Genomic DNA, 27811 nt, shown 5'->3' on the forward strand with positions numbered 1-27811 from the left:
ATAAATATATTATGTCACTTCTACATCGATGTAAACTGAAAGCATTTGGTTAAAATAACAAGGGATATAGAATAGGAAAAAAAGTTATTTTATCACATAGTCTTTACAATCAAATGAGTGTGCAAATTGGTGACCACCGATGGAGGGTGTTCCTAATTCTATGTCAAAACTCTACCTGTCAAACAAATTTCCTAGTGACACATTTGGTACCAAGAGATCCTTTATTAAGGAAACATGTAAATGTTATTGATACAACATGAATATTAAGCATTAATATTTGAAAAGATCCCTCAAATAAACATGTGCTTGCAAATCACTAGATTCCTCGGTTATGCAACTAAGGGTATGTTTAGGGTAGAATTATCGATCAAATCTGAAATCATGTTTTCCTTCAAGTGGACATATTGAGAGAAGCTAATCCAGAGCATCTATATATGGTAGGCCTATTTATAAAATTTGAGAGCAAGACAAAGCATGTATGTCTGAATAACATCTTCTCTTTCCCAACCATCGACTAGAGCGAGTACCTTGATTACTACTATAGAATCATCAACATCGAGAACAAGGTCAAGCTCAAGGAAATATTCAAGCACATGTGTGAGAGTTGATGATAGAGAAGAGGTACATGTATTTGACGGAGGAGGTCTTAAAGGAAAATCTCAACCTATGCATGTACAAGATACTCTCCCCTATTAAGCTCCAACGAGACATCTATGATTTGATGCAACAACTCAATTACTTATCTCACTATTCTTGACATAGTGCAAGGTAGGAGGATCCCCAAAGGAGATGTCCTAGCCCCCTAAAAATAATCACACAGTGGAACATGAGATACATAATCTAATACCAATATCAACTCTTTATTCATAAATCAACTGATTACGTGTAATGTGCTAGGCTGTAAGGCCTTCCCGGTTATGACCAAATATAATAACAATTACAATAATAGTTCGCTCCTCTGCCACATCCTCAAAGTCTACATGTCTAACATGAATATTAATGCACCAAGTCATCTGAATAAATCCATGAGAATTCTATCCTGCAAGCCACATTATCGAGCATCAACAACCACCAAAAGCATTGTCGAGCTCCCACAAGCATTGCCAAGCAATAGTATATGCCGAGAACCTTCATTGACTGAGCCCCTTCAGTGACCGAGCACCTCGGCCAACACTACACCCAATAACAACCTAGCACCACTCCTTTGGTGACCGAGTCCACGGCTCTAAACAAAAATCCCTCCAACATGCAGAATTGCTAACTACCCTAAGATGCTCCTGCATCAGACACCCCAAGTATGAAAAGATGTTCTCAGTAGCAGGAAGAACATCTTCTGGGATTCAACACATAAATTCCAAATTGGTTCTTCACATACATATTCTCGAAGTCTTCAACTTGCACACTCTTTCCCTTTTTCCACTTTTTCTTCTTCACATTCATCCTCGGTGTGTTATAGGTCTACTTTCTGTGCTGATCTCTAACCCTTTTAAAATCCTTCAACTCAGCTCGGCTACCAATACTCAGGTTCCTTCTACCAAGTTCTTCATTCTACAAAGGAATTAGGGAATGCTTCCTACCACCTTTCACAACTATAAACACATTCTTGACACAATTGTGCATAGCTCTGCAATCATATTGTCAAGGTCTGCTAAGCAATATGTGACAACTACTCATGTCCACAATATCACACAACAGTTGATCCTTATACTTCCCAATCTAAAAATCAACAAGACAATGCTTCCTCACTTCTAAAGCATGTTCATCTTGCAACCAACCAATCCTGTAAGGACAAGGATGTCTTACTTTCTTCAAACCAAGTTTCTGAACCATCTCCTCAACAACAAGGTTATCAATACTACCACTATCCACAATCACGTTACAAACTTTACCACCAGACCTACAATGAGTCTTGAACAAATTACTCATATGAAAAGATTCCAGTGTCCTCTAACCAACCAATATTCACTAACCTAGTAAATTCTCTCCTTGCTCAAGTTCACTAATATAGGTTTCAACCTTGTTCACAACAACAACTCTTCTATTACTAGCCTTAGGACATTCATAAGCTCTATGTCCTTATTCATGACATTTGAAACAAGTACCCTTAAACTCACCTCTACCTGTCCTTCTCTTATGATCAATAGGTTTTGGTTCATCTTCTGCACTCAGTTCAGCCTTTGCCGAGTAGTCATGCTTCTCCTTCTCTTGGGAACTAACTTGATTATTCCTCTTCAACTTCTACTCTTCTCTCAAAGCATATTGATAAGCATCCTCGACCAAATCAATATTCAGAATACCAACCTCATCGTGAATATTTAATATCAAACCATTAATATATCTAGCCACCTTCTCCTTAGACAATTCTCCATGCCCAAACTAAATAGTCAACTTGTAGAACTCCTCTGTATAATCTTTCATAGTCGTATCTTTCTGCTTTAGATTTTACAACTTCTTAAACAACTCAAGTTCATAATAAACATGAATGATCTTAGCCTTCATTTTAGTCATCGTCAATTTCCATCTAGTGATTTTCATTTCACCTTCCTCTTCTCTATCTCTCTGTAATTCCTTCCATCAAAGAGTAGCATGTCCCTTCAGCTTAGTATGTGCTAGAAATTCCCAAAAGATTGCTTATCTCTCTCCAACTAATATGTAACTAAGATGGTACTCTTATTTTGTATGTAGAGGCAGAAGTGATAGTTTGCTTCAGCGATGAAAAAGAACTTTAGTAAAATAGGTAATTCTAGTTGCACCTCCCTCTGGGACTATGCTTGCCCACTCACAACTTGCTCTACTCCTATGAATTCCAATTCCTATAGGCTTCTTTTTGAATCAATAACCAACGACAATCAGAATTAAAGATTTCCTAGTTATGTGACCTGCCTTCGCTCTTGTTATGGTTATGGTGGAAATTATGACACAAGAAGTACATCTTATTATTTGTGAGTTGACCTCCATAGAGAATGTTACTAGATTTTTCTTTTCATTTAGGTATCATGTTTAGTCCATGGAATCTAAAACCATTCACAGTTTTTGGTTTGGGCTATCTTTATTTTTTGATGCTTATGATGGAGATTACATCATGTTATTTTTTTAGGAACATTATATTTGTCTTTACATGTACTTGGTGTTGATTTCTTGTGAAGTCTTAATCACATATTTGTATTGCTATCATTATTATTTTCACAAATATAATAAGTTTAAGATTTATAAGTTGAGTTTTTCTCTTAAAAAGGTTTTCCCAATATACGTACCACATACCTATCTATGTGGTTCTAAACTATGCTATTTCTCTCTTGAAACTGTTATAGATTGTACATTTCTTTTGTTTCACATCCAATAGATTAGTGCAGGTAGCATTTGCACAAACCAATAACAAAGGAGAAGTACTATTATGTAAATATCTTAGAGGTGGAGGAATCTAATACTACAACAATCCTAGTCCTTAAGAATGTTACATTGATAAAATATATAAAATGCTAGTCCTTAAGAATGTTACATTAATAAAATATATAAAGCCCAAGTGCTAAGAAGGGTGGATTAAGATTTGAATTTAGTTAGAATAATTAAGTGATCAACATTACGAAGTTGAACTCTTATTCAAAGTAATCCTAGATTTTTATTATAATAAAAATAAATCGTTAAAGTCTTCAATAATGTGTATATCCTTTTCTTAGAGATGTTTTGCACAACATATAAAACTATCTCTCCATTTTTAGTACTTGTCGGTAGGTTAAGTATTATTGCATCACTTTTTGGAATTACTATATTAACTAGTGATTAAATTGAAGTATGTATACCAATGAAAATATACCAACTTGTTAATTTTGTTACTCAGTTTATATTTTCTAAAGTTAAATGCAATATTTTTAAGTTTGTAATTTCTCTCAAAAATTTATTTATCATTTGATTGGATAAACTTGTTAGACTCTTATATAGCAAATCTTTGTAATTTTTTTTCCATGAGTTTTTTCAACTATGTGGCATAATTTTAGGCACTTAACAATTAAATGAGATTTCAATGTTCAACTAAGAAGAATTGAAAATCTCAAAATCCTTTACATTCCCATGAAATTTTATTATTTTATTATTTTATTTTTAAATTTGATGAATATTAATCTTCATCTTATCCCTATTTAAAAGATTAATTATTTAAAAAATAATAATTAGCTATAAGAATATAAAAAAATTATATAATATTTAATTATTAATGATTTTTAAACATATTTTATTTATATATTATTTTTGACTTTTTTGTTTTTTTTTTTAATGTAAAAATTAATCTTATTAAATAAAAAATTAATTTTTTACGTCTCTTATTATTCAAAAGAATAAAAATTCTAAACATAGAATATATAATAAGAAAAATATTATACAACTGAATCTAAAAAATGATGATGTAATGGTAAAAAGACCTCACAACAAAATTAAAATTCAAGTAAAGTGCATGTAATATGGAGAGTTAATTATATCAAAATTTATGTGGCCTGACACTAGTAAAGTTTAAAGTAAAATATCCAACATGTTTGTAATAATCTATTTAAATAATTTTAATCATTTTTCATAAATAGATAAAGTTTAATTAATTTTATTATTATTTTAATTTGGTTTTTCATTTGTTGCATGTATATAATGCTTTGGGTGGTTGGTTCTTATCTTTCCATTTGAATTGTCTTGTTTTATTTATTTTTTCATTTTTTTAGTGTTTTGTAAGATTGGGGCTATTTCTAATATCTTAAAAAGTAAAATATCCAACATTGAAAAAATTGGGGCTGCAAAAGGCGAAACTGTAAGTTTCTGCAAATATTCTTTGAGGTTTCTTGCGATTTTTTTTTTCCGGCAACCTTGGCTTCACCAAGGTGGTAACCTCCGACAGTGCCAGTCCACATGGTGGACACCTGACCTCCTCCATGCAGCCCCTCGATTCGGGTGATCCTCCTCCCACTACCAACGTTAAAGATTGTAGTATGGCTAAGGTAGGTTTTAATGGCCAGATCACCAAGTATGTACTAGCTATGTTACCTTCGACTACTGATAAAGTTAACCAGAATGATGGCATTCCCTCCTCAAATGCCCGCAGTAGTGATCGACCTAGGTCTTTCTCTGAGGTTGTGGCTCGATCTCCGGGCATCAACGCAAGGGCTAGGTTTGAACGTGCAAACGTTCATAATGATGGGGTGCCCGAAGCAAGTAAGATTCCCTTCGCTCCCTTGCCTCCTTTTGTAGTAGTTCCCAATCCTGAAATGTTAGAAGAAATTGTGAAAGAGAATAACAGACTTAGAGACACTGCTATATTTTTTTCTGCTGTTGAATTAGAAAAATGTCCTCCAAGAAAATTTATGGACGATTGGTTACACAACTACTGGAATAATAAATTAGGGCTACATATTTCCTTTTGTACCTAGGCAATTACAAAAGGGTTTATATGTTATTTTTTTTGTGAACCATGATGCCCAAAAAGAGGTGATTAAGAAGCAATATTGGAATGTTGGGTCGACATCCTTTAGGGCTATTGCCTGGTCACCTGAGGCCGTCCATGAAGAGGTTCTCACTCTTTCGGTGCCTAGGTGGGTGCTAATTAAAAACATCCCTCCTTTTCTGTGGCATTTCTTGCCGCATTTGCTTGCACCTATTGGAAAAATCATCCGCATGGATGAAACCGTGGATGCTAGAATTCTTATCTCCTTATCACCTGGTAAGGACATTCCCACTGATATTTCTATTAACATCCTCAACGAAGTTTATTGTTGTCATGTCGAGGGCTTGGGGGGTTTGAATGCGTGCTTCCTCTGCCGAAAGGAAGGGCATCTGCACAAAAATTGTCCTATCATTAACAAAAACCCAATCCCTCCAATACCTCTCCCAAGGATGCGGTTAACATCCATGTTGCTAATAATCAATTGCAGAATAATGCTCCTGAGATTTCTACTCCTCCTTCCTCCTCATCTAGACCTTTCCCCGACAAAATCCTTAATGAATTGAACCCTACAGTGTCAAACCACCTCTCAGCTATTATTGTTCAACCTCCTGCTAATGATGGTCTCCAATCTTTTCGTAATCTCGATGTTGCTATAGATCTTAACAATGATGATGGCTTTACTGTTGTTCCCCACAAAAAAGAGAGGAAGAAAGGTAATAGTAATTCTGTGCCTAAATCATTCCGCCCTGATAATAGTAATAATCAAATTAATGTGGCCTCTGATCCGATTTTGACCATTGCACATTGCATAACCAAGGAAGGAGAGGTTAGGAATCAATCCCTTGCTAAAGATCAGGCTCAGAAACTCCCCTCAAATTTTTTTTAGGAGATTGGTGAGGAGTATGCTTTTGAGATCATCCCGGCTGCTTCCGTTCCTTCTAGCTCCCAAATTGGTCCTTCCATGGAAGTGGACTCTTTTGTGGAGGTTCAGGATGATTTGATTAATGGCTCCTCGATTGCTAAAAGAAGAGGTAGACCACTTGGTTCTAAAAATAAACCACCGGCTTCTAAACAAGGGGATACCTCCAACAGATTCTTAGCTTTAACTGAACATAAGAATAAGGCAAACTCCTCCCTTAACATTGTGTCCCAATGAATTGTCTTTCATGGAATGTTAGGGGTTTAGAGTCCCCTAATAGGAAATTTGTTATTAAGCAATTATTGAACTCTCTGCATTCTATAGATTTTTTTATGATGCAGGAAGTGAAGGCTGTGGGATTCACTTTGGATTCCAATCTTAATTTTATTTGGAAAGATGCTATTAAATTTAGCACTAACCATGTGAGAGGTAGAGGCGGAATTGCCATGCTTATTAATAACAAATGGGAAAATTGCATTATCAATAATGATTGTTCTCCCTGTCATAGGGCTGTTTGGGTTACTTTGCGTCATGATAACAATACTTTTAGAGTTTGCGCTATTTATGCTTCTAATGATCCCAAAGAAAGAATCAAGCTCTGGAATTGGCTTTCTAACCTTCTCGACATCCCTTGGTTGTTCGGAGGCGATTTCAACATGATTGAGTCCCATGAGGACAAGTCGGGGGGTATTCCTTTTCATTGGAAGGATAATGAAAAATCCTTCTGGAATAAATTGTTATGTTCTAAGTATCTTTTTGATCCTATTGCTGGAAGTAAGGATGTTAATCCTGGATTGTGGCACACTTGGTGCAACTTTTAGTAGGGCAATGCTAGGATTTACTCTAGGCTTGACCGTTTTTATGCCAATAAGCTTTTCTTTTCTTTTTCTCTTGATAGTGTTGGCAATATTGTGCATGTCATTGCTACCACTTTATCCGATCATCATCCTATTCTGACTAAGGTCAACTTCATCAATAGTCCTATTCAGCAAGGGCCTAAAAGCATCAAGTTCATCCTTAATACCAACCTCCTAATGGATGAGGATATCCTTGCTGCTGTTTAGATTATTAGGGGTTTAAATAAAATTAATCTTCAACACCTATCCCATGTTGATAGATGAAATACTAACCTCTCGTCATGGAGGATTTTTCTGCAAACTATTGGGCAGAAAAAAGCTAAGGATTTTAGGTTTGTTGAAAAACAACTTTCTTTTGAGTTGCAAGTTGCTGAGGAGAACATTCAAGGTGACTCTTCTAACATGGCTCTTCTTTCCAGGGTTATGGCTACTGAAGATGCTCTTAGAAAGCATTAGTAGTTTAGAATTCGGGGAGCCAGGATCAGGTCTAGATCCCACTGGCTCCAGTGTGGGGATAGAGGTTCAATTTTTTTTAAAACCTTCTAAAGCATAAATGCATTAAAGAGTCTGTTGATAGACTTTCTATAGATAACTAGGGCATTTCTGATCCTGAGGCTATTACTCAGGCTTTTGCCAATTATTATGAGACTCTTTTTGCTTCAGAAGATTCTCCTGAGACGGAGCTGCATAGAGTTAGATTTGAGAATCTTATTCCTAAAAAATTAGATCTGGATGACATTGCTGTCCTTGCTAAAAATATTTCTGTTGAGGAGATTGAAGGAGCTATTAAGGCTCTGAATAATGAGAGAGCCTCGGGCCCAGATGGTTTCCCGATTGAATTCTATAAGTCCAACATTGGTTGGATATGTAAAGACCTCCTTGACCTTTATTCTGAGGCCTTAAATAATGGTACCTTGGGTCAGGACATTAATATAGGGGTTATTAAGCTTCTCCCCAAAGAGGGGGATAAGACTTTTCTTAGAAATTGGAGGCCTATTACCCTTTTGAACGTTTCCTACAAAATTATGGCTCTTAGGCTGGTTAATATTCTTCCTAAATTTGTTAACTCTACCCAAACTGGTTTCATTAAGGGTAGATATATCCTTGAGAATCTCATAACCTACTGGGAGGCTATGGACTGGTCTAGATACTCTCATCAAAACTCTGCCATGCTTCTTTTGGATTTTGAGAAGGCATATGACAGGGTTGAATGGAGATTTATCCTTATGATGTTGGATGCCTTTGGTTTTCCTCCTTTTTTTTGCAATATTGTGGCTATGCTTCTTAAAGATGCCTCTACTTAGGTTGAGGTCAATGGTATGCTTTCTGCTCCCTTCTCTCTTGGGAGATCTATTAGGCAAGGGTGCCCTCTGGCTCCTACCCTCTTTGTTATTGCTTCAGAGGCTCTATATTATATCCTTAGAGACAACTCCATATCTTAGGAAGTTAGAGGTATTTATTTGCCCAATAATGAGGAGCTCATCAACTATCAATTTGCAGATGATACCGCTTTATTCTTAGAGCTCTCAGAAAATAATTTCAATAACATGCAAGAGAAGCTCAATATGTTTTGCTCTATGTCTAGGGCTAGGATTTCTCAAACTAAATCAATTTGTTTAGGTTGGGATGAGTGGCCCCCGGACTAGTTTTTTCAATGTAATTTTCAATGGGGAGGTCCTAATAGGATTACTAGATATCTTGGCATACCTTTCTCTGTTGAGCCTGACCTCAAAGACATGTGGGCATGGGTAAAAGAGAAGATTGATAATAAACTGAACAAATGGCATAATAGGGCGTTATCTTTGGCTGGCAGAATTTAGGTGTGCCAGAAAATCTTGTCCTCTTACACTATATACTATTCTTCTGCTTGGTCTTTTAATAACTATCAGATTGCTAAAATTCAGAAGTCCATCAGACAATTTCTTTGGTCTGATGGCAAAGGAAATAGTAAGATTCATTTTGTTAAGTGGGCTTGGTGCCACACTGACAAGACCCTTGGGGGGCTTAGGCTGAAGGATTTAAAAACTCAAGGTATAGCCTTGTCTGCCAAATGGATTTTTCAGTCCATGGAGGGTGATGCTCCTTGGAAAGTGCTGGTTAGAATCAATATTGAGAGGGGTGTTCCGAGGAAAGCTAAGTCTTAGACTAGCCTCCCTTTTTGTGATCTCATTCTTGGTAACTTTAATGTTATGGTTCAAGGCTTTGCGGTTTTCAAGTCTTTGGAAGGCTTGGGATCATTTTAGGAAATTCATCACTAACAAGGAGTTTCACTCTAATTTTCAACTCCATGGTGAAAGATCCATTTGGTGGAATCTTCACCTAAATGGTAAACCTTTGGCCCTTACCCAAGGATGCTCTGCCAGACTGTGGTCTAAGAAAGGTATTAAACAATTTATGGATCTATTTGAATGTGATCAAATCATGACATGGGATGAGCTTAAGGATAAATATGACATCCCATATTCTCATAGAAGAACTTACAACATGATTGTGCAAGCTATTGTTGGTATTCGTACTGTTTGTCATGCTGATTCTCACAGGTACCTTAAGTGCAAATGGCCTAGTGGTATCATTACTACTCTACTTAAGGCCAAGAATATTTATAAAATCATTGAGCATAATACTGATATCATAGATCATATCAATGCTATTTGGTACTCTTCATACGAAGCTGATGTTTTGAAAAAATATTTTGAAATCTTATGGAAGAATCCCGTGGAACCCAAACTTAGATGCTTTAAGTGGTTACTTTTGTTGGACAAGTTGTCTGTGAAGCGAGATTTTGCTAACTTTGATATTTGCAATTTGTGTAAAGTTCCTGAAACTAGTAGACATATATTTCTTGACTGTATTTTTTCCAAGGAGATATAGAACATGTTTGGCATTGTTTATCCTATAAATGTTAATATTTTTTATATTATCTCTGGTCATATTAATGGTCTTCCTAAAGATACCAACTTTTTTTGGAATATTTTGTCATCTAACATTCTCTGGTAGATCTGGAAGTGCAGGAACAAGGAAAGGTATCAAGGTAAGCACAGGGATCTTACTGAGTTTTTTCGAAAACTCACATATATCAAAATATTCTTGCAGGTGCAGGCTACTATGGTGATTGAGTGGGACAAGATGAGGAGGTTCCTTCATGATGGGCATGCTACTTTTTACTATTATGAGCTCAAGCATGGACACCAGTGGCGAAGAACGTTGGATGATCTTCATATCTTTGAACAAGTGTGTAATAGGCTGAACAAAGAAATAAGAGAAAATGGGAATGCCATAAAAGAAGAATTATCTATGTTAATGGAGATTCAAGAGCACAAAAGTATTGTTTGGATGGAAGGTCCCTTAGGCTGGACTGCCTGGGTCGACACTCGCTATGATGCTCCCAGTTAGTTAGTTGTTCCTTCCTGTCTTTTTGTTATATGTATAGCTGATACTGTTCCTTCGTAGTGAGGTTTTGCCTCCTTTTGTATACTCGTGATGTAGCTCTGGTGTTTTTTTGGATCCTTTTGATTCTCTTATTTCTAATAGAAAAAAAAAATCCAACATTCTTGTAATGACCTATTTAAATAATTTTAAAATATTACAATATTATTTTTTATCACTACTAGCACTACACAATTACAATGGCAAGTACTTAGCCACTATGTTGCATTTGTTTTTTAAGGCTAGAGGGCTTTTTATAGTGACATCAATTTTGGTTGCAAACAATTAGACTTTTTAGAAAAAAATTGAATTAGAACTTTCTCCAATGTTATTTCAAATTTTTTACTATTTTCATTTTATTATGTAACAGATGAGAGTAGAGTCAACGTTAAAGTTTTGTGTCAATAAAAATGCCCAATTCGCAAAGGGCTTGAGGTGTTTCCATAAATTTATACATGCATCAATCAAAGACTTTGGCAGGCATCCAAGATTGTTTTTCGTTTCTTTTTCTCATTAAGAATTAGCCAATTTAGATTTATTTTTCATTACTTTGTCCATTAATTAACAAAGATCACTTGAATTTATTTTGTATCTCTGTTTTTGTTTTGATGGAAAAATCATTAACCGTGTAAAAAAGATATGCTAAGTTGGAGAATTAATTTGTACAATAAAATTTTAACATAGAAATTTGTCTTTTTCCTTTAACTTTATGACTTTATATTTTATTTTACAAAATTGATACCTCTCCACTTCTTTACATAGATTTGATAAAATATGGATATACTAGTTTTATTCCAACCAACTTAATCGAGACTTAGAAAAACTTAACCCTAGAAAGACTAATCATGCTATATTAACCATAATGCTAGCATTATCTTGTGCTTTTATCCTTCCCGAAATTTTGGGACACCCTACTTTGTTATAAAGGTTGTGGAAGGATAGTTGGCAGTTTTAACTTTATTTCCCCCACCAATATGTTTTTCATCTAATGGTGGGCTAAACATAATTAATTTTTCTTCTTCGTTGCACCTACCATTTGATTAGAATAAAATATATTAAAGAAAGCTTGAAAGAAAGACACTAAAATATATTAAAGAGAGCTTTAAAGAAAAAAAAATTAAAAATAATCTTATAGTTTAAACAATAAAAAATAATCTTATAGTTTCCATTTTTTTTAGGCCACTCAACTTTCATTAACGGTGTTTGTCCACACATTGGTGGAATCCTCAGGTCAGAAATATCTTCATTTTTATAAATATGATAATTAGCCTATTTCAACCTAAACATGTTTTTTCTTTCCTGTCTATAAAATGACAAATATTTTTCATTTTAACGTCGACAAAACCATAGCTGCCGTCAACTAACTGACAGCGGCGCAAATCCGTAATTAGTAGGTCCCGTGTTTTGCGAATCGCGCGATAAGCATTTTGTTATATAACCCTCGCCGTGTCTTTTGACGGTAACGTGAACTGACGCCGTTGTGTTTTCCTTTATTACCCTAACTGTATTTAGTGTATGTTGTGTTCTTCCTGCCGCGCTTGAGAAGGAGGCTGCCCTGTTTAACGGTCGTGTTTCTTGTCACAGGTATTTTGCGCCATCTGTTGATGACTCTCTTCTTTCAAATTTCGAATATTTTTTGTGCATTAGGAGTCGAATTTGTTTGTTTGGAGTCGTGCCATTTTTCTAATCTTGAATCGAAGAAATGAAAAGAGGGTTGGGGTTCATTGAGTGGTTGCGTGTTGAATCATTGAGATCGATAAATGCGAATGTCTGATCCTAATGGCAGTCTGTTAATGGCTCTCTGTGTTATTGTTTCCTTTTTTTTAATGTTCTATGCTTGCGTTATTTTTTTCCCTTCAATAAAATGTCACGATTAGACCTCAAAGTCTGCCAGTGAGCAGAATAGGTCAATAGCATTCAGCAACACACCGGAGTATGGTAGTACAGTCAAAGCACTGCAATTCTTGATCTTTATGAAAGCTAGAGGGAATAATAACATTTAGCAACACACCAGAGTATGAGAGATGAGTGTTAACAGACAAAGCACTGCAGTTCTAGATCTATATCAAAACTATAGGGGATAAGTGTTTGCTTTGATCGACACTAAACCTATTTAGGGACACGACTCAGAAGTTGTATATTCTAATTTCGTCCCTCTAAAATTAGAGTGAGAAGTTCTTACTTTGATAATAGTCGTCTCTAACTTTCGTTATAGATCAAATCTAAGACAGCTTAGATCTCAGTAGTTTTGCACTCTGAATTCCTACCTTTTAAAATCATAAATAGCAATTTTGACAGATTCGTAAATTTTGAGACTAGCTTATTTGACAAACTCACTGTTTAAATCAAGATTTTACTCCACATCAACAAATATGATGCGCCATCAGCAAGCATTTGTTAAGGTGTCACAAATCACAATAAAAAAGGGTTAGACTTAGTTGCCTATTAAGTCATGTTCTATTCGTGTGTCCATCTTGCATTGTATGGTTTGTTGCTTTTCGGATCTAATAAGCATATTTCCTTAAATTCTAAATAATAATTCTCTGACACTGGCAATCTTGAAGTCCCAGCCAATAGTGCTATAGTATTGAAAACAATGGTCCTTTATTCTACAAATGTTATTTCAACATTTGGATTGTGCTCAAGTATTGGGTCCTTTCCTTTAGAGAGGATATTTGAAGGTGTATTCTACATATATAGGTGAAGTGCCTCTAAATAAATCTGAAAGGGCAAGACTTTTATAGTTTGTCAAAAGAGAACATTGTCATGAGGTGCCAGAAACAGTTTGGTATCTGACTTATTTGTCACCAGGATTAAGATATACTTGTATTCATTGTGCTGTGATCTGGTCCACGCCATTAGGTTGTCCAGATGAAAATATCCCTGGCTTACCCTTATTTGTTGGGCCAAACCCTCAACAAAGCAAAAAAAAAAAGAAATGGAAAACTGCAAACTTACACAAAGTAAAGAAAGAGTAGAAAATGATTAGTATAGCCATAGTTATAGCTTCTTTCTTGCTGATTATTTAGGCTCTGAAGTGAGCAGGTCGCTATGTAGATGAAAGTAGGTCTGCTAAACAATGGCCCTTTATGTAGCTGAGTAAAAAGTGGGTGGATATTTAGAAAAAAGTGCCACAATAAATCTCTTGATTACTCAGGTTGTGAGAGAGAATTAGAATCATAGGTAAAGCTTTCTAAGTAAGAAGGTTTGAATCAAAGGAGGCCTCGCCCCAAATAGTGGCTATTTATAGACATTAATTCATTATCTCTGTTTTTAACAAGGGAAGTTGTACAGTTGAATACGAAATGCACAGGATAGGGTTAAATAATAAAGTGTATTAGGCGCACAAGTATGTCCATAGAACCCTATAATCTCAAAAGAAAGAGCTGTCCTTCATTATATATCTTGTAAGCTACTTTCTGGTCATGGCCATTAGAGTGCATGCCTTTATGTACCATTCTGTCCCTTTTTCTGACATAGGATCATTCCAGATGCTAGATTCTCTGGCCATGATTGTTAGCAGAAGGAAAACTGCTTTTTTATTTAGCAATCGTTAAACTCAATTATCTGCAGATCTCTATGGCAACTATTCACACCAACAGAAAATACCATTGAACTTGGGAACGTCCTATCAGGGATGATAGGTGATTGCTTACAATTATCAGAATCAAAGTTATGTGTTTGAGGCGAAAGACACAAATTGGTAGTTCATTTAAGAACTCTATTCTGATTATGTTCACAATACAACCTGGTAAATAATATAATGTCAAGACAGAATATCAAATTGAGGTAAGGTGAAGTTGAACCATCATTTTCTGATTGTATGCTAAGTGCTAACACCTTATCCACTTTCAAAGGATATATAAGCAATTTTCCTATAAGATAAACTAAAAATTGAAAAATCTTTCCTGGGAATATCTCGACGAGACAGAAATATAGAGTTTTCTTCATTTTTTCGCGATATTTTGGCCTAAAAATGCAGGAAAAAACAAAAATAAGAGAATTAATTGTGTTTTTAACAGTTAATGCTCTCATTATGTCTCATAAGTGGATAGAGGGCGAGAGTGAAATTAAACAGGTGTGCGCACTATGTATATTGAGATATGGAATTATCTCATTTATTTTGAGATTGCTGATTACATTGCAAACTTCATGGTGCATTACTACATGGTTTGATAGCATAGTTTGAACCCTCAAAATCAGTTACACACCACAAACTACAAACATTGAACTACAAAGTCAAACTGGGAAGAGTCAATGAGGCTAGCTACTCTGGAATATGATCAACTATTGGGTTGCAGTTCCTGATGCATTTGTAATGACTTGTACATAATGAAGTGGCAATAATCAAGCCTCTTTTTTATATGAACAAGGTAAATAGACGAGATTGTACTATATGAGTTGGATGTCATTGAAACGCTCAAAATCAATTACATACCACAAACTGCAAATTTCAAGATGCTAAGTAACACATAACAGGCGGAGAGCTGCTATGAATATGATAAATAATGGGGCTGCAGTTTCTGTTCTTTTTGCTATGAGTTATACATAATGAAATGATAATCATTATAATTAGGTTTTTATTATTGAACAAGGTAAATAAATTAGATTGTCTCTTACAAGCTGGCTGTGATCATATGCAGTATAAACTGGAGTGGTTTCAATCAGCTGGTTCAGTCATGCATTGTATGTCTATTCACTGCTAAATAATAAAATATAAGGTCCTTCATGCTTTCAGTCCAATGTGGACCCAGTCCAAATGGATCGGTTGATGTTAGTCAATTCCTAAGATACCGGTGAGTCTAGCAAATCACCGGATGCTGGTTCTGGTGCTTTTGGATGCGTGGATGCTGCACCAGTGCTCACAGGAAGCTCGTCCAACACCTGTGGATGTGCGCAGGATGCGTTTGAGAGCATCTGGAGAGAATCCAGACAGCATACGGGCGCATCTGTAGAGCATCCAGACTTTTTCAATGCCTATTCACTTGAGTAACTTTAAAAAACATGTTATTAACTTATTAGTATTACTGTAATTTCAGTTTGAACTATCAATGGTGAAGTATTATGCTATGGAATGGTTTATTTTTGTATATTTCTTGCATTTCTTTGTATACATAAATTATACTATACATATTATGTGTATACGTTTTTATAAATTTTTTTTATCAATGGACGCACACAAATGCATCCAAAATCCCCCCAAAAATTAATCACGCATCTGTGCATCAGCACCCCACACCCGCACCCGCATTCGAAGCAGCATCAGTAACTTAGGGGCAGTGTAACATGGGGACGTGTCCCCCCCCCCCCAAAACTGGGCCGTTTCGGAGACGGGGACGTCCCCGGGAAGGGGGGACGGCGTTTCGGGTGGCGCCACTTAGAGTGCCACCGCCGCCGGAGACGGCGAGACGTCTCCGAGACGGGGGAGACGTCTCCGAGACGGCTAGAGGTCTCTGAGTGTGGGGGTGCGGGGGGACGCCAAGTAGTCTCCTTCATTGAGGGGGGACGCCAAGAAGTCTCCTTCATTGTGGGGGGACGCCAAGGAGTCTCCATTGATTTGACATTTTGATTTGGACTCTAGGAGACTTGTAGTTTTTGTTTGCATTATATACTTATTTTGATATCATGATTCATGGCACATGATACTTATTGTAATCATCTTTATGTCATGACTCATATGATCATTGATTACTATTAGATAGTAGAATCTAGATACTCATACTATTGATTTGAAGGCTGATATATAGAGTTTAGACTAATATTTATTATTTGCTGATGTTCAATGTTCATTGTTTGTTTGTCATTTGATCATGAATCATGATATTCCAGTTGATATGGTATATGCTATACCATATGTATAGTATATACACCCCTACTCCTTCCACCACCCCCCCATCCCCTGCCATCCCCCTGCCGTCCCCAAATCAAGGCCCCTCTGTCCCCCCGTCTCGGAAACTTGTCCCCCCGTCCCCCCGTCCCCCCATCTCCTAGGGCGGTGTAACTATGCTTAGGGGTCAATTCTTATGCAACGGTTTAATGCTGTATATTGGTAGATAGGGGAAACACGAAGGCACCGTGTTTCTTACAAAGATCAAACACATCATCATCTCTATATGCTTAACCATTGCTTACGACAGAGTATCTGGTTTCTACAGCACTCAGAACAATCTTAACCATCATAATACCTTTATCAAGATATGTGCAAGGGTACTGACACAGCTCACACATTCTACTTCCTTTGAGCATATTGGAATCTGTACTAATTTTTTTAAGGTAGTCAAAGGGAAGTATGCACTTATATTCGCCCAAACAGAGATGACTTTCCAAGCCCTAATTCTGAATTCTAACATGGCTCTGTATAAACAGTGGTTTCCCTAATGTCATCTTTACACAAGATGCAAAGAGTACAAAGAGAACTAAAGAATCTCACATAAGAATAGGATACAGTTTCTGGAATTGAATGTCTGACATCCTGCTCGCTCCTAAATTTATTCAGCTGCTCTTCATAAGATACCTTTTCTATCCCAAAGATATCAATTTTTTTGGTGCTTGGGAACCCTAAAACCAGTCTGTTTTGTAGAATTAAGTTAAAATGAGTGAAGTAGAATTAAGTTAAAATGAGTGAAAAAGTCACATTTTACCTGTGTTACTGTTGTGCAGAAAAACCCTCGGATCTAGGTTGAGTTTGCATTTGGTATGGATCTTCTGTGGATTCCCTGTAGGGTGTCAAGGGTTCTGTGGTTTTGGCCAGGTCTGCTGCAGGGTGGTCTATTTTGTGGGACTTAGACAGAACCTCTGGAAAGCCTCTCTGAGATGTGGTGATGCCATTCTGGTGTCTCCAGCGGCGCCACCAGTCAGCTGCTGTTCTGGTGGAGATGGGGGGATGTCCTGACGTCTCCTGGGGGATGTTCTGGTGGAGATGGGGGGATGTCCCGACGTCTCATGGGGGATGGGATAAGTCCCCTGACCCCTCCAGGGGATGGCTGGGCGTTCCCTGTTCAACCAAAAAAATAAAGTTTTAAAAAAAAAACATTTTTTTAATATTCTATTGAGCGTATTGAGTATCATATCATGTTTCTCAATGTAATCATCTTTATGATGAGATACTAATACTTTTGATATCTATGACTATTATTATTTACTATTTACTAAGTTGCCAGTTCGGATGCAGGTTCAACATTTGTTCAATTTGTTCTGGGCTGGGTTTGGGTTCGTCTGCACAAGATATTTAAAAAAAAATAATTTATGTATAAATACGCTGCAGCAAATAAGCTCATATACCGCTATTCTAATATTAAAGCAACTTAGCAAAATGCACCACCACATATACTAACAATATTATAAATTTTTCCTGGGTATATTCTATACAATTTTTTATTACTTCTTTTCCAGTTCATGGGAAGAGGAACATGAAACCTATTGATAGAGATGCCAACAAAAAGAAGGAAAAACCTGGTACCAAGTGCTAACATTAATAACTATTAACAATACCAAAAGATTGAACTGCTAGCCTAAAAAGGTGAAGGAGACTAAGGGAATTGTGTCTTAGATCCGACAAATCTATTTGGACACTTCAACCACTGCCTACGTAAACAATATTAATTCCTTTTTTCTTAGTGCCATAGTAAATGGCAGGACAAGAAAAACTACATGATTGACTCAAGGGTTGCTATCAACATTATCTGCAATCTCATTTTTCTTCTGCATCCTGGAAGATAATAGATTGCTATTCCATCTCACTTGAATTGTACTTTATATCAACAAATTTAGACTGCAGATTGTGCCAGGCTTAAGCTTCTTATAATTTTAGGAAGAAAACAAGTATTATAATTATATAAGCATGCTGGAAACGAGCATGGAAATAATAAATTACAGCAATCAATATTAATATGACACATAATATGCTAAGCCCGCGTTTTTTTTTTAGAGTCAAAGATCAAGGGTTAGTATGCTAAGCTGGCATTTTTTATATAGTTGTCGTTTTCCCTGCCAAGTCCATGTTTCATTGTGGATGCCGTTTTTCCTTGCATATGGGTGTTTTAATGTCATGTATTACTATTACAAAATGCTGAGATATGAAGGCTACTTTAGGTTTGGGAAAACGAAATACAAAAAGCAATATTAAAACTTTAATAAATACTAAATATTAAAAAATGAAAGCCACTCCACGTGAAAGTCGGCCAAACATCCAAATTCGCCCAAAAGCAGACAAAATTTTCTCCAACTCACTTGGACATTTAAAATTCAGTTAAAGTCGTCGCTCATTACCAGGGTCTTGCTCAACGCTTTTACAGTGAGTTTGTCAGAAAAATATCGATTTGGCTTTGAATTTGAATGTGCACTAAATCGACTTTTGAATGCAGTGCAGACTATTTATATACTAGAAGTTAGAACTCATCCTTTTGCTCATTCGAGTATTTAAAATTTTAATCTCTATTGTTCAATGTTCTATGTTCCACTTTTATGTTCAATGTTCAATGCAATGTTCATGTATTTAAATTTTAGTAAATTTGTATTTTACATCTTTATGTCTTATATCGCTATACATATTTTGATAAATAGCATTTTAAGTAGCACATCTATAGTATATAGTATATACACCCCCCACTCCCGTCCCCCCAGGGCAGTGTAATTATGAGTTTTTCTGATAGTTTTTTCTTTATTTTCTATCAGATTCAAACATAATGTGAAATCCAAACTATATCTGATTGAGTCCAATCCATCTCTTCTATGTATAGCTGGTCCAATCCATGGTTATATGAATATCAATCATGGTGTAATGGCAAGTCCCAGGCTCTGTTGGTCATGGATCTGCTCTAGTGGGTGGACTCCTTGCTTTTTGTTAAAGTTTTTCTTCCCTGACAGTAGCTTATTTGATGATGGCCAATGTGTTATGGTGGTAGTATTGTTTGCAGTGCTGCCACTGTTTTAATTTTGTATTTTGCTAGTTTACTTCAATCTTGTTTTGGTATAAGCTTTCGGTTTTGGACAGCTGTTGGGTGTTTTAGATTTATGGTTGTTTTTACAGTAAGTCTTAATGTCATATTTTCAACCTTCAAATGTATGGTTTACCATATAAATGTATGTGAAATATGGTTTTATTAACATACACATTTAGTTTTTCTGCTGTGGTATTTGAAGTGAAAAATATATCATACACATAGAATTTTATAGTTTAAGTAAAATAATTTATATTGCAACTCGCACCTATGTTTGCTGAATTTAATCCCTGAAGTTTGAAATTTGGGGGACTTTTAAAATACATAAGAAATCACATTAGAATTTACCCCAAAAACTGTATGGAAAAACAGCCAGGCCTTTGTTTAATTAAAGTATATTTATTATAGTGTGTGGGAGTGGACTGTGATTGTTGGGGATGTCAAATGAGTGACAACTCTGTAATTTGAGGGGTTGGCCATGTTGTTTGTAGATAGCAATATATATTCAGAACTGCCTTCTGCAGGTAGTAGTGGCCGTGAGAGGCAGAGCTGATGGCAATAGCCAGCTGTGAGAGATGGCAGTGGGCATTCTCTTATTAGGTTACTCTGATTTTTTTTTTCAATTGGTAATAGGCCGAAGCCAAGATTAATTATTATGTGTTTTCATTAATTATTATTATTTATTTATTTAACTCGAGTAGATTCAAACACAAGATGTTTTAAAATTAAATACATTCATTTGGATAATAAATATTTTTAACTTTTATGATACTAACATTATATTAAAATTTTAATTTTAAAATTTTTTAGAATAAAAGTAGACATCCATTTCAATTATTTATATTTTAATAATTAATATATAGTACTTCAAACACTTAAAAATTGTAAACTCATTAACAATTTAAATTTTATTAATGTACGGTGACTTCAATCGTAATTATTTGAAGTATATCATTTCTGAACTTAATCTGATTTTTATCTTTGTCAAACTCAAACACAAACATGGACCTTGTGACATAGATTCATACTACCAATATATTATATTTTTAAATGAAATTCCTGCTTTGGGCTGCAAATATGTATATATTTATGACTTTTATGATTTTTGTATGGATATGCTCAAAAGGAAACCTGATCCCAATTATTGGCTGTACTAGCATACTCAAAGTCTGATCCCTTGGCAGTTTACAGCTTTTAATGGAACAAATTGAACACTTTTAAAAACTGTTGACCAAAATAGAGGTAAATGATTTCTTCATGCAAATACTTTCTGCAATCTGTGATCTGTTATTTCCGAGATATCACATTAATGCCTTCTTGTGGGGTGACCTCTTGCTTTGGCAACATGACTGAATAGTTAATTTTCCATCAAATTCACCTATGATTTGCACCCAGCCTCATTCATTTAGGTATACCACACCCAGGTTTAGATGTAATTTTCTTTATTCAATATTGAACTTGTGGATGTGAAGATGGGTTACAAAATTCTTGATGATAACCACTTAAACTTTATCCACTTAAACTTTATCCCATTTGACAGAGGACGTATGTTGAAATGTAAATTAATGTTGAAGATTTGGAGTATGTTAAACATGAAGTGATCGTTCCAATAAAGTACTGTTAGGAGGTGTTTGTAATGGCAATGATTGAGAACTGAATATACTAACATATGGAAATACACAGAAATTGCTCTTTACATAAATGGATATAAACTGTTTGACATTCATAATTTTATATATCAAGTGGTTTACAATGCTATGGTAGAGAGATGTATCAATTCATGAAAGAATTCTTTCTTCCAGTTCTGTGTCCGGACTCCATATATTGGTACTGGTCTCGAGGTGCGTGTTGGACCATAACTCATGGGTATTGAGTAATGCTAACAATAATAATAAATAAGACAAATTGTCTGTTCACATGCAATCTTAAATGAGTAATTACTTGGCTGTCTATAGGGTTTGTGAATATATGGCATATTAGACGGGTGTAATCTTGTGTTTGGTCAACTGTAATAAACATATTGCTTGGAGACCTTTTGGTCTTCATTTTTAATTCAGCAAATATGAGCATTATTCAAATATAAGTTTGTTCTTTCATAAGTAGTAAGAAAACATCTGCAAACTAGGGCAGCAATTAGCCAAAGGTTAAAAATCAAGATCTGGCAATTATTTTGGTCCAACTAAGAAGAGGCAAGCATGGAGAAACATATCTAGCAAATCATACTATCTACACTTTGACATTGTTTTGGTGATAAAGCCATAACATTTTAGCAGTTGCAAATTAGTCACACTTGCCTTCCTTGAATTCCAGAAGAGCAAAGTCTGGATTCTGTGGGCCCAATAAAAACACTACCTTAGAAGCATTTATGCTTCACATTGAGTGGGCGGACTTAGTTAAAATTGTTTGAACCAAAAGCTGCAAAGACATGAACAGAAAGCACTTTAAACTGTTTAACTTTCTGTCAAAAACATCATAGTTGCATGAACTTAATGAGATGCATTGGCAGATGTTGGGGTTTTCATCATAGTGGAATTGGACCATGTATACACCTGTATTTGGAGGCATTCTGCTTTTCAAAACATATGTATGGAGTAGACAGAATGCCTTTGTCGGTCAACCTTGCATTTGCCTGGCTCTGATAAGGAAGTTAAGCTCACTATAATTTTAAAATTTATTTTCCCTGGTCGTTGCACCCTTATTTCCTTTTGATATGCTTCTTTCCTTCGGCATTTCATAAATGTTCGGATCCTATAAAGGTACTCAGTTCAAACTCCCCATCAATACCTCAGTTGCTTTGAATTTGCCAAAAGCTCACAGAATATGCCCCATTGGTGCAGGGATTAGGAGAATTAAATTATGACTGATTGATATTCAAATTAGATTTTATGCTCTCTAAATGCACTGATTTCTTTTTTCATGTAATAATGAGACTTTTTCCCTTTTTTGCCCGAGTCCCGAGTCTGAGTAAAACTTTTGAGCTGCCAAATTGAATCTGAGTCTGAGTTTTCAAATCATATGTTCAACGCGCACAATTCTACTTTTCTAATCTAGAGCTGTGTAAATCAGTAGATGGTAGCTTGAAAAAACATGGGATTACTGAAAACTTGATTGATGCATCTTGTAAATGCGCTCCATTAATGTTTGTTTATTATTTGATATCAACCACATTCTTTTGAGAGCTATCACACTTTGAGTGTGGAGCCCCTATATCTGTAATGAATTCATCTTTGAATATTATTTCTTATGTGTATCAGCATTTCTAGTAATCACTCTTATCTATTATAGAAGCTAGATTCTTTCCTTATATGCACTTTTGAAGCTATGTTAATTTCATTTGTAGTGCCATCTCCCAGGAAGGACAGCCAACAATCTTTATTGAGATGGGCAAGGGACCTGGTCTCTTTTCAGACATTGGGAAGAAGGCTAAAGGTAATTTGGTGATCAACAATATATCTTTTGCTTTAGCAAATACAAAACATAATAGTGAATATCCTTAAGATTATTTACTCTTAAGATGTAACCTATTTTAAAATGCTTGAATTAACATTATTGTTTATTTCCTATGTATTTTGGAAGTTGAATTTTGTGACTTATTGGCTTTGAAAAGGATTTGTTAGGAAATACTGAGTTGTGGAACAGTTGACTCCAACATACTATCATTTGGAACATTGAATATAAGGCTCTTGGAGAGAGTTGTGATTCCAATTAAAACTATGTTCACCAGACATCTTATTGTAATAGGCCTTAACTGTAAAATATAACAGGTCTAAGAAGTTCTTATTTTATTTAGTCTTCTAGTTATCAGTAACTTATCGAAATTTCTAATTGATTACAGTTTTGTAATTACAGCCTTTTCTTTGTAGTTCATGCCATGGATAAGTATTAGTCATGATTAATAGCTAGAATCAGAAGGACTTTACTTTTTGATCATTATCTTAGTTATTTTTTGTTCTGCCCTCTTGGCATCCTGCCTCTATGCATACACTTATAACGATTGTCTTCCTAGAAAAATAAAAGAAAAATTGATCATTATCTTAGTTATTTTTTGTTCTCCCCTCTTGGCATCCTGCCTCTATGCATACACTTATAACGATTGTCTTCGTAGAAAAATAAAAGAGATTTTCTGCCGAATCAGGCTATGTGATGAACTGCTCGATGGACTTTGACTCAACATGCTCTAGATAAAATTATAGTATTCGTTGTGTGATATCAGCATTAGCATCTGACCAATACCATTAATGCTAGTTGTATCAATAAAAAACTTTACCAAAGAATTTAACTATGGAGAGTGCTTGTAAAAATAAGAAATCTATGAATTCTAAGCTAGGCAAGGATATACTTTAGGATATTTTGTTGCCTTTTACAATTTATTTGTTCCTTAAAAAGCTGTAACTGGTCAACGCTTATCTGATTTGATATTAAATTGCCATAGTCTGTTCCCAACTGTTTGATTTGAGTGAAACACTTGTCAAGGATCAAAGGTTCCAACTTCAATTATAGGAATGTTACCTCTGAACCTTTGAGAAGTAAGAAGAATTTGTAGCATTAAGTGTGTACATTTAGACAACTAGTGTAGGAGTAGCCATAATTACTAATTACTAACGTAGTTACATTTAGTTAGAGTCAGTTAAATGTGGGAATGAATACGAGAGTTATCAGTTAGGAATTTCCATCAATTGTGGATTGGATTGTCTATGATCGAGGAAGCAAAAAGTATATAGACAGCATTAGGAGGAAAGAAAAACAAACTTCTGAGAATTAAAACAAAATTCAACATCATTCCGAGGAATGTGATGCTGCTTTCAGCAGTTTTCGTGCTTGGAGACAAATACCTCCAGGTCTGTCGATTGATTACCTTGGGAATGGAAAGTAGTTCGTGGTACAGGGTGTCAGTAGGACCCTCCAGAACATCAAAGTCTTCAGATTTGTATGCCAGGGGGCATCATGAGAATAATCAGAGGCATGGTGGGTGTGCCTAGTGTTGGCTTGCCTTTGGCACCCAAGGTTTAAACTTTTAAAACCGAGCTCCATGGGGAAACCTTCTTAATTTCTTTCAGCATACTATATTTGTTTTGGACTGATAATCCGTTTATAAAACTTTGTGAGAAAGAAACATTAGAGAGGGGAATTGAACTTGAACTTCGAACCTCAAAGGTTCAAAGTTCAAAATTCGAAGTTCAAATTTCACATCTACTAATTCAGAAATGCAGCTCATGCTTCAATTTATTAATGTTGGCCTTTCGAGCCCCTTTGTGGATCAGCATCCAGTGAATACCGAAGTGCAAACTTCCAACTCAAATCACAACTTATCAAACTAATTAACCAGAGCCAAACTCGTCAGTTCATCCATCCATCCATCTATTCATGTTAACTTGTGAAACCTAATCATAAATCAACTCATAAAGGCATCCACACAAGTAACACCAACATAAAGATATTTGCCCTATTCTGAAATGCGCCCGGTTAAGAGCTTAGCCTTGTTAGGAGCTTGCAATAATGTCTGGTTGGGAACATACCCTATTAGGAGTCACCTGGTTAAGGGATTTACCTCTAGCACTATTAGGAGCTTTACCTTGTTAGGAGTAACCTTATGAAAGGATTTTCTAACTCAAATTAATGAGCCAACCTGGTTAAAGAAATTAACTTTAGATCCCACTCACCCTGTTAAAAATGACCTTGTCAGAGGTTTTAACTTGTCAACCTGTTAGGATTAACCCTGTAGAATGATATGAAAATAGAACTTCATAGTTGCTTGTACAGATCCTTTTAGTTCACCATGTGCATCTCCATGCAGACTTTTACCTATCAACTTAGATTGTACAACCCTTGTCAATCACAACTCTTCAACCAATAACTCCATACCTACTCTTGCAAAATAACTCTGCCATATACAAATACTTTTTTTCATCATTAGGTAACCCTAACCCTGAACATGTCACCATGGAAATCCAGCAACGTTTGACCAAAGTGTTTTACACAACCCTAATCCATCATTAGCTGTCACCACACGATCAACATCTTCCATTGCACATTGATCTAATGTCACACATCTATCCATTTCACCTTTTCCAATGATCAAACACAGTTCCAAATAATTCTATCACAATCTTCAATGTATAGCCGATCAATCAAATATCTTTGCTTCCATGTCATCGCCACATCATCAACCAACTCACCAACTTGAAAGATCTATCAGAATTGGCCTACATTCTACCGTTTCAAGATCAAACTTAAAATTCAACTTGTTCTTGGTTTTTCTTCTTATCAATCAAAAGCATACCTTCTTGTAAACCAAATCGAACATAAAACTTATAAATCCTGAATTTTATCACTTGAAACGACAAAGATTTGCTGACCAACCTGATAAGACTTTCACTTTAATGCTTCATAACCCGCTCACTCAATACTGATATGCAGTACATGAAATTGCAAACTTAGCAACTAGAGACATCTCTATGTCTCCCATATCAATCACACACGCTAACTCATCATACAAATCAACCGCACACTTAATTTTTCACCTGCACAGTAAAAGCTTAACTTCTTGAACAATAGTTCAACACAAACTATCAGGTTGACATCAATGACAACACGATAATTGATTGAATTTTCATCAAACATGTGCTTTAACAGTTTTTTGGGAGAAAAATGTTCAGGATAGAGTGCTAGGACGACAATGTGGAGCATCATCAGGAGCATCAATGATTTCAGAGCCGCATGCTGAAGGGCGTCACCAGAAAAAGTGGAGGCATACTGGTCGTGCTTGGTACATTGTATCAGTCCAGTGAATTTGAATGAATTATGTATTTTGAATAAAATATAAAATAAATATCTTGTTAGCGTAGTTCTGGGTATTGCATATATGTATCGAACTCGTAGAAGTTATATTATGTATGCTTTTGGTTGAGGTTGTTAAAAATCTCATACATTCCTGAGAATCCTGACCATCAAAAGTCTTCAAGGTTGCATGGGGACAGGGGTACTTGGGTACTTAGATTACGGGTACGGGTACGACTATTTTCAAAATAGGTGACCTGTGGGGGTATGCCAATTTTTTGTATAATTTAATATTTATAAAAAATCTGAAAAAATGGGTGACAACAATGGTTTTTCAAAAGAAGAACAGTGATGTTTGTAGATTTAATGTATTGGTTTCAGTTTCAGTTTTGCAATATGTTCGTACAAATAATATATGCTAAATGTTTAGATGCATACAGAGAAGGCAGACTTTAAACATGAACAAGAAGATCATAAATCATATAACAACATATTGCAAACGCTAAACTTTTAACTTGAGCAGTGATAAAAGTTTACTGTTAATCGGTATTTTATGAAAGTTTCAAACTGATTACGTTCTGAATTAAGCTTAATAAACAACAACCTGATATGCAAACAAAAAACCAAAACAAAAATCAGAAATCTCAATCAATGTCCTTAGCTATGATGCTCTTTGCTGAGTACTCGGTACTTGGGTACGCGTCTCGGGGTGTGGGTATGCATACCCATGCAACCTAATCAAAAGACCTGATAAGCATGGATTTTCCTATGCAGTACTACCTACTCGAAGCTCTGTAATAAATATACATCTTTGAGTTTACACAAGCAGAAAGTTGGGGTCGGGGGGGGGGGGGGGGATCGTATTGATAGGTATTTTGTGTGAAGCAGTCATCAAGTAGCCATTACATGTTTGTTTGTTACATCCAAGGCAGTGATAGATGGTCACAATATGCTCAGATAAAGTCTTGAATTTATCTCGTTCCTTCCACACAGGACCATGAAGGCCCTTCTTGAGAGTAAAAAAGAAAGCATTCATTTACTGCATGCTTGCTATTGAATTGTTCCGTTCCAAAGTTACCATTGCTTTTCATATTGTTTTACAGTTTGATTTAGGCTGTTGTTTTTATTGGTTAAGGATTATTTTCTGGTAATCACCTTATGCAGGTTTGGTACACACTTTGACTGTTCTAACCAAGCTTGTATGTCACGCTTTTTGAGAAATCCTCTCTCAATGCTTGTCCCTGCATCATACACATTTCATATTTCTGTTGTTTTACATGGTTTTATGCTATGTTACCAGGCCTTCAAATCTGAGCCTGTATGCTCCGGGAATGTAGGGGCTAGGGATTGCCCACTGTTGCACCTGGGAGTGCCCCCTCGGGCTTTACCAGGTGCTTTTATAGGAGCCATTGATGTTGGAATAAGATTACGGACCTCTTTGATGAATTTTTTTAATAAAATTGTGTTGCTACTG

General features: G+C 35.7%; 1 protein-coding gene across 3 annotated transcripts in view; it reads left to right on the forward strand.

Moving 5' to 3' along the window:
- Positions 1-12141: 12141 nt before the first annotated feature.
- LOC149557423 (mitochondrial outer membrane protein porin of 36 kDa-like) overlaps positions 12142-27811 on the forward strand; it is a 31200-nt gene continuing 15530 nt past the window's right edge. The window contains exons 1-2 of one of the 3 annotated variants that reach the window (XM_089832069.1): positions 12142-12205; positions 22901-22989. In XM_089832069.1, coding sequence (XP_089688195.1) covers positions 22941-22989 — 49 coding nt within the window. In that variant the 5' untranslated portion in view covers positions 12142-12205; positions 22901-22940. Of the gene's footprint in view, positions 12206-22900; positions 22990-27642; positions 27729-27811 lie in introns of those variants that run through there. The other 2 variants (XM_089832070.1, XM_089832067.1) reach the window with 2 other exon arrangements.

This window comes from Cupressus sempervirens, chromosome 5 (genome assembly GCF_028749045.1).
Source record: "Cupressus sempervirens isolate cs-2001-9-10 chromosome 5, ASM2874904v1, whole genome shotgun sequence".
NCBI lineage: Eukaryota > Viridiplantae > Streptophyta > Pinopsida > Cupressales > Cupressaceae > Cupressus > Cupressus sempervirens.